Below are 12,539 nucleotides of genomic sequence, written 5' to 3' on the forward strand. Positions count from 1 at the left end.
AGCTCTCCTCTCTGGCTGCCACCACACATCTCGTGCTGCTGTGAGGGTGAAGATGGGAAAGGAAAATGTGGGCTTGTGGTTCGGCCCATCTGTGCCCAGCAATGGAAAGGACCACACTGGGATGTGAAGTTAATACCTTGCTGTTTCCTGCTCTTCTTCCCTTTAGGTAGGTGAAGCCAGAGCACTCTATAACATAGGAAATGTTTACCATGCAAAGGGAAAGCATTTATCCTGGAACACGGCCCAGGACCCGGGCTACCTGCCTCAGGAGGTCAAGGACACGCTGCAGAAAGCTTCAGAATATTATGAGTAAGTATCCAGGCTTGGCCGTCCTCTTCTGCTGCAGGGAACAGGGCCACTGAATGAGAATTTGCAGGTTGTAATAGATCAGGAATATTCCCCTGAGATGCCAAGCTATGTTGGCAAATTAATCTCAAAGAAGGTGAGAAAATGTCTTTTATAAAATTTGAGCTAAAATTCATCCTGGCATTGGCTTTGTAAAACTCGCTGTGGTTTGAATTGTGATCATGCCGTGAAGTGCAACAGTCTGCTGCTTCCCTGGGCTGTGTTGGGAAGCTGAACTCGCAGCTCCTGTAGCCCCTGCTGCTCTCTGCTGGCCTCCGTGAGGATGGATCCCTGTGCGTCTCCATCCCTGTCACCCAAGGGAAGAGTCCCTTTGAAGTCCTGGTTCTTCTCAAGGATCTGCACTTCATCTTGCTTGTAGCATCCTTCCTTTTCCTAAATCATTTCAAAGATCACTGTGATGTGCCACATGGGAGGTTGTCACCAGAATTTTGGGCTCATGTTTTTCTCCTCGTACTTCAGAGTTTTGCTTTTATAAAGCGGTTTTTAAAATAGGCTTTTTAAGTGAAGAGAGTGATAAGATGTTATATCCCTCTCCTCGTATCTGAGGATGTGGTAGTGCCTATAAATAGCTCACCACCCTTTTTCCAATGAACGGTGCATGTAGCATAGCCAGGGGGGTAAACTTGTGCCAGCAGTGAGTGTTCCACCACTCTGTGTGCTGCCTGTATAAAAGGAGAAAAAAAGGTCAAGAAATGCCAGGAAGCTCCCAGAGCAGAGCCATGGCATGGGGCTGTGGATCTTGCCTCTCTCCCTGGAGCAGGGCAGGGAAATCTTCTGTGCCCCCGGTTCTGCAGTGAGGTGGCACTTCTGATTGAATGTGGGATGTGTCAGACCCAAGTGTGTGGGCACAGGTGTGATTCCTGCACGGAGCCACCCATTGCCTGAGGGGACAGAGCAGCAGGACCTGCACCCCTGGCTTGGCACGAGCTCCCAGAGCTGTCACCAGCCTGTCACCTGTCCCCAAGTGCTTTGGGAGGGAAATGCCTTCTCTTTCCTTTCTATGCAAGTTTCCTTGCCGTGTCCCCTGCAGGGCTGTGGCTCATGGATGTTCTGCTCTGGTTTCTTTCAGGAGGAACCTGTCCCTGGTGAAGGAGCTGGGGGACAGAGCTGCTCAGGGCCGTGCTTATGGCAACCTCGGCAACACGCAGTACTTACTGGGCAACTTCAGTGAGGCCATAGCCTTCCACAAGGAGGTAGGAGACACCTCTGCTCCCTTCCTGGGCCTGGGAGCAGCTTTCCTCCTTACCACAGCCCAGCAGGCATAGGGAGATGTTTTCTCCAGCTGTTTTCTTCCCTCCTGTGTGAACCCCAGGGTTGTGCCCTGTTGTACCAGTTCACACTGAGCAAATCTTACTCCAGTCCCCATCAGCACCTCATGAGCAGCTTGAGGGAAGGGTGCTGTTGGCTTGGAAACCAAAGGAGATATCCAAGGGCAAATTGCAGCTGGGTCTAGCAAGGGTTTTTTTTTTTTTTGCTCTTAATTTGTCTCAGTCTAGATTTTAATAAATGCAAGCCATGAATTTAATTAGGCTGCTGAAAGAGCTGTTGATCAAGAATAAATGCTGCTTGTAGATCATAATAACTTCCTGCAAAGGTTTACGGGGAGGTGAGGTGACAAAGTTCCTGCCCTGATTCAAATGCAATTTAGCTTCTGTTGCAGTGTGCGTAGCAGTTCCCTTGCAGTGGAAGGTGCTCAGCACCCTGGACATTCACTGCTCCTCTGCTTTTTAAATGCTGGGGGGCCAGCAACATCACTCCCCTGTTTCCAAGGGCCTTTCCTGGTGCTGAATTGCAGAGGAGGAAGAGGTTTCCTGCTGCACCCAGCCCTGACAGGCAGGTGCAGCACGGCCTCGCCGGGTGGGAGCTTTGCAGCCCTCCAGGTGAATCCCCAGGGAAGCTGCTGTGGGACAGGAAGGTGCTGCCTGTGCTGACTGAGCTGTGTCTGCTGCAGCGCCTGGCCATTGCCAAGGAGTTTGGGGACAAGGCAGCCGAGCGCAGAGCCTACAGCAACCTGGGCAACGCCCACATCTTCCTGGGCAGGTTCGACGTCTCCGCCGAGTACTACAAGTAAGTGCCAGGGGCTGTTCCCTGGGAATCCCGAGCTGTCACAGCCAATCCCTCAGCTCCAGGGGCTGTGACAAGGGACCTGAGGTGGCAGGGCTGGTGTGGCGGGTGATGCAGGGTGTTAAAGGTGTCAGCACGACACAGGGCACACCGAGGGGTGGCTTCCCTGTGGCCTGACAGTGACCGGGGCTCTTCTTTCCCACCTGTTCCCTGCAGGAAAACGCTCCAGCTCTCCAGACAGCTCAAAGACCAAGCAGTAGAAGCCCAGGCTTGCTACAGTCTGGGGAACACGTGCACACTGCTTCAAGACTATGAAAAAGCCATCGAGTACCACCTAAGGCACCTGGTGATAGCACAGGAGCTGGGAGACAGGTAAGGGAGTGCCTCAGGTGAGGGTGCGGGGCACTGAGCCCTCTCTGACTTACTGTTCTCTCTTGCTGGGGTTAAACACTAGTGATGTGTGTTCTTGAAATCTCTGGGCAGCCCATCCTTAGTCCAGTCATGTGTCAAAAACATGACATGATTCACCTTTCTCATGTCTTTCAAACCTGGAGATTGGGCCCTCAATGCTGTATCTGTGTGGGCTGAGTGAGATTTCTAACGAGGGGTACTTCAAGAAAATGCATCATGCTCAGGGCTTTGCCAGTGGCCGCTGCTGTGTTATCCCAGGAGGGTCTCTTGAGAGCTCCCTTACGTTCACAGAAGTTGTCTTTTCCTTAAAAGCTCTGTGTTTAAGGCACACAAGATTTGCCACTTTGCCCTGTTGCTCTGGGTTAATGCTGGAAACTTCCATGTGCAAACAAATGATGTTGCATAGAGGGCGTGGAGATGATGTATTTTGTTTCTTGGTCTTGCTACTCATTATTTAGGAGGCTTGGCCTTTTAATTAAAAAAAAAACAACTTAATTTTTCTTTTTTTTGAGAGGTTGGTTCTTTTTTCCTGGATGTTCTGATCCTGAGCCTTTTTTGCAGCTGAAGTGACTTGGCAGGCAGCTCGTTCAGCTGAATGTGCTGAATTCCCTTGGAAGCTGGGTGTCCTCCACTAGATGGAGCAGGGACATCAGGATGGGAGAGCTGTGCCACCACCCGGGCAGTCTCTGCTCGGAGCAGGCACAATCCCACCCAAGGGTGAATCATGCTGTGGGGGTGCAGGCCTGTGGGCTCCTGCATTTCTGGGAACACACCCTATGAGCAGAAGGTATTGAACAGGGTGACAAGAAAAACGTTGAAATGCTGATCAACCCGCCCAAACCTCTGAAAAGGGAGTTGCAGTCATGCTGAACCTCCCCCCGCGCCCCCAGGTGCTTTTTTTATCCCTTCTCCCCCCACATCTGCTCGTTTGCAGAGCTGAGCAGGCTCTGGGGAGCAGGAGGCTCTGCCTGCTCCTGCAAACAGCTGCTGAAGCTCCAGGGACACGGGAGCCAGGCTGGGGGTCTGGGCTGCACAGGGCAGGCTCCACATCCACCTGCTTTCCCTGCCTCCTGGAAACCAGCAGCAGTGCCCAGAGACCTCGTGGAGATCTGTTCCTGTCCTCTGCTGGATGCAGTTCCAGGCTGTGTGTTCACCCTGGTGATGCAGTGCTGGGGCTCAGCTGGAGCTGTTGCTGCCTGCAATGTTCTCTCCGTGCCATTTTCTCGCTGGTTTAGCTCTGGGCTGTTGGATGTTGCTTTCCCTCTGTGCAGCTCTGGAGAGGGGCCCTGGTTGTGTGAGGTGGAAGCTGGACAGGAGCTCCAGCTTCTCCTCTTGGGCTGTGCTCACCAGTGAAGCCAAACCATCCTGAGCCTTTGCTCTACTGCTTAAATTTTGTCCCTTTGGGTACAGTCCTGCTTCCAGGCTGTTATTTATCCCCAGCTCTTGCTGAGCTCAGTGTAAGAAGATTTTAAGATGTCCAGCACACGTCATTTTCCAGTGTAGAACCTCTGTGGAGGTGGAAGCAGAGCAAGGAGCCTGGCTGGCAGTGCTCTCCAGAAGGCCCTGCTGGGCTTTGCCCAGCATTTCTGTGGTTTGACAGTTTCCTGTTCTGCAGGGTGGGAGAAGGAAGAGCCTGCTGGAGTCTTGGAAATGCCTACGTCTCCCTGGGGAGCCATGAGCAGGCTTTGCACTTTGCAAGGAAACATCTTGAAATCTCCCAAGAGGTAAGAGAAGCTGGTGCAAATCAGAGGGAACCTGTGACCCCTGGTGAGAGCAAGACTATTTCATGCCAATGAGTTCTGTTAATGCATTTATCTTGCTCTCACTGCTCTGGAAAGCCCTTCTCTGTGTGCTGTTTCAGTGGTGTCCTTAGGAACTGCAGAGCTTGGCTGGAAAACACACTTTTGGTGGGAGGCTCCCAGCCTTCCCCTTAATTACAGCAAATGTGTGAGCTGTTCTTTGCTCTTGACCAATGTTCCTGGGCGAGAAAGGACCTGGGGACTTGTCCACTGGCTGGCCAAGGTGTTGTGCACTCAGCAGGTGTGAAGGCACTCAGGTACCTCTTGGTGTCCAGTCTGTAAGATCCCGCTTTCCTGAGCACAAGGAGATTCCAGCTGAGCTGGACCTGCAGTGTCCTGATGCAATGGATGCTGTCCCTGGATGCACACAGCCTGCAGCCAGCCCTGTGCCACTGCCACCCCCTTTGGGGTTTCACCTTGGCCTTGCCCAGCTCTCTGCAGCTTTCCTGCTGTTTTTAGGTGGCTCAGAAGTGCAGAAAGCCAGAATTGCACTGTTTGCTCTTTTCAGTGTGTTGAGGAAATCGGCCGTGGCCTCTTTAGTCTTCCCCAGATGAAGAAATTGCCCTCTTGAAGCACTAATTGAAATCACCATGTGTAAGTGTGCTGGGTGTTCTCCTGCCTGTCTATTAGGTTGGCTAAATCTCTGAGTAGGGCTGACACAGCAGCCTAATTACAGATTTAATTATACTGATCAGACACACTGAAGAAATACTGTTCTTTGGCCCTGTACATTTTAGGACAGGTTAACTTTCCCACGTCTACTCAGGCTGTGGCTGAGTCCTCAGAGCAAGACATTGGCTGAGGGGCCATGGGAGGATGAGCACTGGTGGTCCTGGGGCCTTTAGGGGAGGAAGAGAGACCCAGCAGGGTGGGGGTTCCCAGTGTTGTCATTCCAGGGTGCTGGCTGTGGCTCCAGCTGTGTCAGGAGTGGGTTCCTCATGGCTGGTGGCTGATGAAGTTCCCCCGTCATGAATAACAGAGCAGTGCAGAGACTGTCCCTTTGACAAGCACCAGGATTTTGCCCAGGAGAAACCTTGTGGCATTCAGCCTTTTCATGCTGATGTTCATAACTCACTTCCCATCACCTTCTTCCCAACGAAGATCTAATGGTGACATTTGAATCCAAATGAAACCTGCTGGGGTGACCACACTGGAAGCTGCTGCAGGGTGATCAGAAGTTACCTACAAAATTCCACTGGAATGAAGGAGATATACCTAAAATCCTGGAAGCTGACCCAGCTCTAGGACACTGCTCCAGAGTATTTCTGTCATCTCAGAGTGCAGCTCCTGGGAGGCTGAGGGCAGAAAGCAGGGCTCTGCTGTGGTGTGCGTGGCAGGTCCTGCCCAGGATCGTTGTCCTGCCCTCGGTTGTTAATAGAGCTTTGGAGATGATCTGAAATGAGTGGAAGTCAGGGAAGCACTTAATAGAGCATCAAGGACTGTGAGACCTAACCAGGACATAGTAATTTCTCTGGAGATGATGTCAACAGCAAATCTCCTGTAATTGGCAGGGGGATTTATGCCTGGTGATAAGCCCTTTGATCTGCCTCCCTTTACTGGCGCTTGGGGCTTTGTCATAAATAATGTGGGGATTTATGGTTTTGTTCCAGCGTGGCTCGTGCTGCCGTCTGTGGCAGGGGACACAAAAGAGCTGTTGCCAGGCATTTAACAGGAATCAGGCCTGCCCAGGGGAGCAGCCAAGGTCTTCCTCTGTCACGCAGGCTGCTCTTCCTCTGAAGAGCAGAGGCTGTTTCTGGGTGACCTCTCCGTGTCCACTGGTGATGTTGCAGCACAGCCCTTCTCTGGTTTGGTTAAACTTTGAGGGGGACCCAGCGTTGTGTCCTACAACTCCTCGTTTTACGTAGCAGGAGCTGTTGGACAGATCTCTTCCCAAACGTGTAACATCAGCTTCCTTGGCCTCAGGCCAGCAAGAGGTGGGAATTGGGTAAAATGTGGACTTTTAAAGGATTTTTTCGGAGCGTTGTGTGGGTAGATCACTAGGAACAACTTGAAGTTGTATGGCTGTGAGCCAGGAGAGAAGGGCTTTGGGAGCCCTGGTGTGACACTGCCCACGTGGCTGATGGCAGTGTGGCTGTCTGGTGCTCAGTAACTATGGAAATACTTGAGGAAGGGGGCTGGGAGTTGCAGGGCTCTCTGCCAAGCCATGTGTGGCTACAGGACAGCCCAGACGTGCACGTTCAGGCTCAGTTCTGTGGCAGTGGGCGAGCTGAGCCCTCTCAGTTCCTTGCACCGAGTTTTGAGGTGCAGCACAGCAAGCACAGACCCTCTCCCAAATTATCTCCTTTGGTGCTGAGAGCTGTGTGGTCTCTCAGGTGTCTGCAAGCTCTGTTCTGGCTGTCTCTGTGTTTGATTTTGGGGTGGGACTGGCAAAACCCTTGGCTGGGGGGCTGCTTGCTTGGAGCACCCCGTGCCTTTAACCACTGCCCTGTTGGTTTTCCCTCCTCTGCAGATCGGGGACAGGAATGGGGAGCTGACAGCACAGGTGAACATGGCCCAGCTCAGGGCAGCCCTTGGCTTGGGCCCCGGCGATGAGGACATGGGTGCAGCTCACCCCTACTCTGGCTATGAGGCACAAGGTGAGTTTCTGGGATTCTGGGGGCATTGGGAGGTCTCAGGAATTGTGTGTTGTGGGGAGGGAGAGGCGTTTGCAAGTGGGCAGGAAATAAAAATGCCAGAGCAAGATGAGGCTGTCGAGTGCCTTCACCTCAAAGGGGGCTGGGATGTGTTTGCTCTGTGCTTTCCATGATCTGCAAAGGCAGGGAAGGATCCCCAAAAAAGGGCACAGAATGAGTTAATGGAATTAATCTGCTTTGGGAATAAAATTCCATGTGCCATGCAGCAAACCGGCTTTTGTATCTTTTAAAGCTCTGCAGGGCCCTTTTCACTGATTTGACTGATACCACAGGCTTTCAGGAGTGACTGGCAGGGATTTTTGGCTGCTCTTATTCTTATTAGCACCCAGGAACAAGCCCAGGGCATGGGCTGGAGGCAGGTTGGGACCATCAGCACGCACTGGGTGACGTTTCACCCTTGGAACACCTTCAGCCGTGCTGAACACGGAAACAAGATGTGGCAAGGCTTGGTCACGGCAGCCAGAGTGGCTTTACTGGCCCTGGGTCACTCTGCCTCTGCTGCTAGGGAGCAGGGGAGCACTGATGGGTCACCACAGTGTGTCCCCAGCTCGGGGACCGTCTGTCTGTCCCAGAACTCCCCACTGCAGACACAGGTGGGTGCCTGGCATGGGCACTCCCATGCTGGGGCAGACTTATTAATTCCCACAAACTGCATCCCAGGAGGTGTCCACTGATTAAATATGACCTTGTTGGCACGGGCACGTTCCCCAGGCACTGTGCTCCCTTTCCTGTTGGTAGCACCGACGTGGAGGGGATGGTGCTGGGGCTGAGGCACCGTGCCCTGGGAGGGGAAGGAGAGGCTGGCTGTGCGTGTGCGCTCTCATCTTGATCTCCCAGGCATAACCTGCTACGTCAGTGCCAGAGCTTTTCCTGGGAAATGGAATTGTGGTGAGGGAGCCAGCGTGTCCTGCCGTGCCCCACTGGAGCTGCAGTGGAGCTGAGCTGCTGCCTCAAAGGCTGTGGGGGCCACAACAGCTTCCCCAGTCTCCCTTTGCACGTCATCTCCCCTTTGTAACTCCTGCAAAACTCATTCCTGGCATTTCCTCAGGGGCTTCCCTTTGGCAAGTGACTTTGTTGTGAAAGGGGAAGAGGAAATGAACCTCAATGTTGGTGCTGTTTCTGGGTCAGAGGGACGTGTGGATGTGGCCCATGGGCTGCTCGCTGCCCTCCAGAGATCCACATGTGCTGTGTTAACATCTGGAGCCAGCAGTGATGTTTCTGTCATCTGACAGAGGCAGAGCCGTGCAGGTCTGTGTGTGTGCGATCACTGGAGGATGGGAAAGGGCTGAGCAGCTGCAGTCAGAGTTCTGGAGGTTGCAGTGACCTCATTAATCCGGGGTGCCCTTGCTCACATTCCCAAGGCTGGGGCTGTTTGTCGAGAGAAGGACGAAGAGTTCTGGGGAGGAGCACCAGCAAACGACTGGGATTTGCGGTGCAGAGAGGGAAGGATCTTGGAGAGCAGGATTTCCCCTCTCCAGGTCCTGGGAATCTGCTGGGGAGGTAAAAGTCAGCTCTGTGTTGGTGGGCTGGGGCCACAGGAAGGGAGTGTGAGATCCCAGCTGGCTGTAGCTCAGGTGGGGAAGGTGCTGGTCAGGGCACAGGGAGATGTGCAGAGGGCACAGCCTGTGGAGAGGAGCCTGGCTCCTTGATTTCTCCTTAGCTTTTATCCCAGCTTCAGCTCTCTTATTCTGAACTTCAGTAGAGGATGAGAGGCCACAATGTGTCTCTGAGCCCTTGAGGGAAGGGAGATGTACTTAATGACTGCCAGAAATCTTGGTACCCTCCTGTGCACCTATTAAATGATTAGAAGAGTATAATTATTTATATTATTAATAGCAGCAATTTACAGCCAGAGGAACATCTGTTTCTGTAATAGGAAGCAGGTGAGAGAGTTGAGATTCAAGTTGGCTTCTGAACCAGCCGTGCCTTTTGATGTTGACAAATCTCGTGGTGAGGAGAGCTTTCCATTTTTTTTTTCCCATTCAGATTCTTTTCCCTGCTTAAGGTTACAAAATGGCTGCGCATTCCTGAGGATGCTAAAATCCTCTGATAAGGCAGACATGTGATAAAACACATCAATTTCACCAAGCAGGTACAGTAAAGCTTCAGAGCAAAGGCTGAGCCATATTTTCACTGTGATGTCCTTCACAGGTTATTTTTCCTTGTAGGTCTTGGACATTGCCCTTCACTGGGGTCTGGGGGTGGATGGAGTGCCTGATGTTTTCCTCTGCTGTTCTGGCTTCCCTTGCTGAGCTCTTCATGATTTTAATTAATATTCTGAGAGTATTTGGATGTCAGAAGACAAAGCTGGAGGCCAGGGAAGCGGGGCAGTGCTGCAGAAGTCTTGTGAAAGCAGCGACCTTGTTGAGAAACGCAAACACAGAGAGCTTAAAGCAACAAACTGAAGGAAGTTGGAGAGTAGCTGGAACATGAAGTAAATAAACAGGGGCTGGGTTTGTTTCTCCAAACAACCAAAAATGTGGCCCTGAATAAGCCTCGTTCTCTTTCACACACTGCAAGCTAAGAGTTGAGTGCTGGTAGGCTTTGCCTGTGGACAGAAGTGAAGGACTTCTCTGTGGCTCTGTGGGGTTGCTTTTAGGGGTGAAGGCAAGCAGGGCCAGAAGCAGCGCTGGGAGATGTCGGGGGGTGCAGACAGACAGCACTGGTGCCCCCTCCCTGGCTGCCCTTTCCCAGATGAGTTGCTGTGGGCTGAGGCTGCAGCATCTGCCCAGTGAGGAGCTGCCTGTTCTCAATGTGGATTGGGAACACCCAGCTGAGCCCTTCCTGGTCCCAGCCTGGAGGCAGTGCCTGCTCCTGGCAGGGTGAATCAGGTCTCTGGGGATGCTGCCTTGATCCTCGGGGGGGGGATCCTGCCAGCTGGGAGGGGAGCACAGAGCCAGGAATCACCCAGCAGCCACAGGATGGAGGTGCTGGGCAGCAGGCAGAGAGCAGCCCTGGCCACCCTCTGTACCTCTCCAGAGTGGGAACTGACTCCGGGCTGCTTTTCTTCTGCTTTCAGCAGCTCATCAGCTTCAGCCGTCACCCGCTGGCAGCAGCAGTGTCAGGAGACACGAAGCAACCTCTGCTGGCAGCTGGGAGTGGGTGGGGAGGGCTGCAGGTGTTCCAGGAGGCGTTGGCATGGGGATGCTGCCAGAGCTGGTTCCTGGCACGGTTTCTGCGCTCTTTGCACAACACAGACACCACTGCCCTGCTGTGCTCAGCTCTGAGGGCAGGCAGGGACTCGGCCCTGAGCCTGACTGGGAGCAAACCCAGTGTAGGAAGCTGCAATCTTGGAGTACGAGGTGATCTTACAACTCCGAGCAATTGCTGTGATGTTGGGCACATCTTTGATTTCAATTTTCCCCCACACATGCAATGGGCATCAGCTTTTCTCTAACCAAGGCTGGAATAAGGCTTCTTTGCAAATAAAGTGTTGGCAGTTTGGGTCAAGGAATGAGCCTGACTTCCCCCCTCTGCTCATCTTCTGCTGAGAAGTGGTAGGCACGAGGCTGCTCTGCTTGTTTGGTGTTCCAGAGGCTCCGTGCCGGGAATGTTCGTCCCTGTGTGAGGCAGCCCAGCTTCAGGTTGTGTTCTGCAGTGGGCACAAAACCCCACTCCTTCCTGAGCACTGCTCAGCTCTGTGGGGCTTTGATTGTGGGGCTTTGCATCCTCGATGCAGTTTTGAGCTCATCTCTTCACAGGAATCTTTGAACCCTTGGATCAATAAGACTGGAATAGAAGAAATCTGCTTTTATGTTTTCCAGCCTGTTTGTTTTTGTTTGTTTGCTTCCTTTAAATACCTTTGAAGTACCTAAAAAGTGTTTAGGGCTGATAAAATAGGCAGGGTTGACCATCCTTCTGCTGATGCAAGTGGGGAGCTGGGGATGCTGCACCCCCTGCCAGCCTGTGCCTGGATGCTGCCCAGGGACAGGGATGTTCCTTCCCTGTAGTTTGTTCAATCTTCCTGCAGAAAACTGTCAGCTGAGAGATGTGGCCGTGTGAGAGCAGCATCTTGCTGACAGTGGGCCAGCCCTGCTCCCTCAGGCTGTGATTTCACTGTCTGGGGAGCATTTTCCTTTCCCTGGGCAGGCGAGTCGGGGTCACATCCCCAGCGTGGAACCTGCCCTGTCCTTACCAGTCACACTGAGTAAGTGCAGCAATTGCAAGTGCTTAATATTAAATATCCTCAGCTCTATTTGATTTTTCCCAGAAGCTGATGGGCTGCAGGTCAGCCTTTTTTTCATTCTGAAAATGAAAGCCCGAGGCTCTGCTGGTTAATTGTACCTGCTGACACAGGGGGGTGATGGATGAGGTGCTGGAGAGGCTGAGCGGTTTTTGGCCAAGTGGAAGGTAGGGTTGGTGGTCTGGAGCTTTGTTGTGCTCCAGCAGGTGCTCAGAGGGAGAGCTGGGGCAAATATTCCCATGTGCCTGCAGGAAGGTGTCCAAAAGACCTGCCTGTGGTGGTCCTTCAGGGAGCAGGGCAGGAAGGACGGGAGAGCTGCTTCCACAGGGGGGTCCTGGAGTGAAGGTTTAGGACTTCTAAAAGATGTCTCTTGTTTAGAATGAGTTTTTTTCTAAACCTGAGTAACCTCAGCTGTTAAATCATTCCAGCACTGATGGGGGGGATGAACCTCTGAGTCATTTGGATTTTAAACTCAGTGATTTAGCACTCACTTTAGACTGCCCCAGTATTGGCTTTAGGAAGTTTTAAAATACTCTTCCCAAGTATTTATTGTTCCTCTCTCATCTTGCTGTGTGCATGAGCCTCCTTCCCAGCATCTGTGTAAAATCTAGCAGGAGTTCTTGGCTCACAGCAGAGGAAATGCTCCAGGACTGGAGAAGATGATGTTGTGCTACTGAAATTTGTTTTATCTTGATGCTGGGGGAGGTGGCAAGTGCTGGAAAAGAGGATGAGGAAGAGGCCAATTCTTGAAGCCTGTGGCAGAGAAGGCACAACGTGGCTTGTGGCAAAGCCATCCATTCAATCAAGATTCAATCTCTTGTTGTGGGGAGGGAGAACTTTTTGGAAATGGGTGGTTCTGGGAAGCCTGAAGTTCCCTTTGGCTGCAGTTCCAGACTCCAGCAGCACTCCCAGCTCTGCTGTGCTGTCTGGTTCCTGAGTGCACCTTCCCCAGGCAGTTTCCCTTGGTAGCTGCTGTGTAGGAAATGCCATGGCTGTGATGCTGCTCTGTCCAACAGCACAGCATTGCCATTAGGATCAAGATTCCTCTGCTTGCTGTGCTTC

The 12,539-nt window shown here is 52.4% G+C and overlaps 1 protein-coding gene across 2 annotated transcripts in view; it reads left to right on the forward strand.

Annotated features, from left to right (window-relative positions):
• GPSM1 (G protein signaling modulator 1) overlaps positions 1 to 12,539 on the forward strand; it is a 66,868-nt gene that overhangs the window by 23,488 nt on the left and 30,841 nt on the right. For both annotated transcript variants that reach the window (XM_048325688.1, XM_048325687.1), the window contains exons 4-9: positions 167 to 309; positions 1,436 to 1,559; positions 2,318 to 2,433; positions 2,647 to 2,802; positions 4,457 to 4,565; positions 7,111 to 7,237. In XM_048325688.1, the coding sequence (XP_048181645.1) occupies positions 167 to 309; positions 1,436 to 1,559; positions 2,318 to 2,433; positions 2,647 to 2,802; positions 4,457 to 4,565; positions 7,111 to 7,237 (775 nt within the window). The remainder of the gene's footprint in view (positions 1 to 166; positions 310 to 1,435; positions 1,560 to 2,317; positions 2,434 to 2,646; positions 2,803 to 4,456; positions 4,566 to 7,110; positions 7,238 to 12,539) is intronic.

Source organism: Corvus hawaiiensis, chromosome 21, assembly GCF_020740725.1.
Source record: "Corvus hawaiiensis isolate bCorHaw1 chromosome 21, bCorHaw1.pri.cur, whole genome shotgun sequence".
Lineage (NCBI taxonomy): Eukaryota > Metazoa > Chordata > Aves > Passeriformes > Corvidae > Corvus > Corvus hawaiiensis.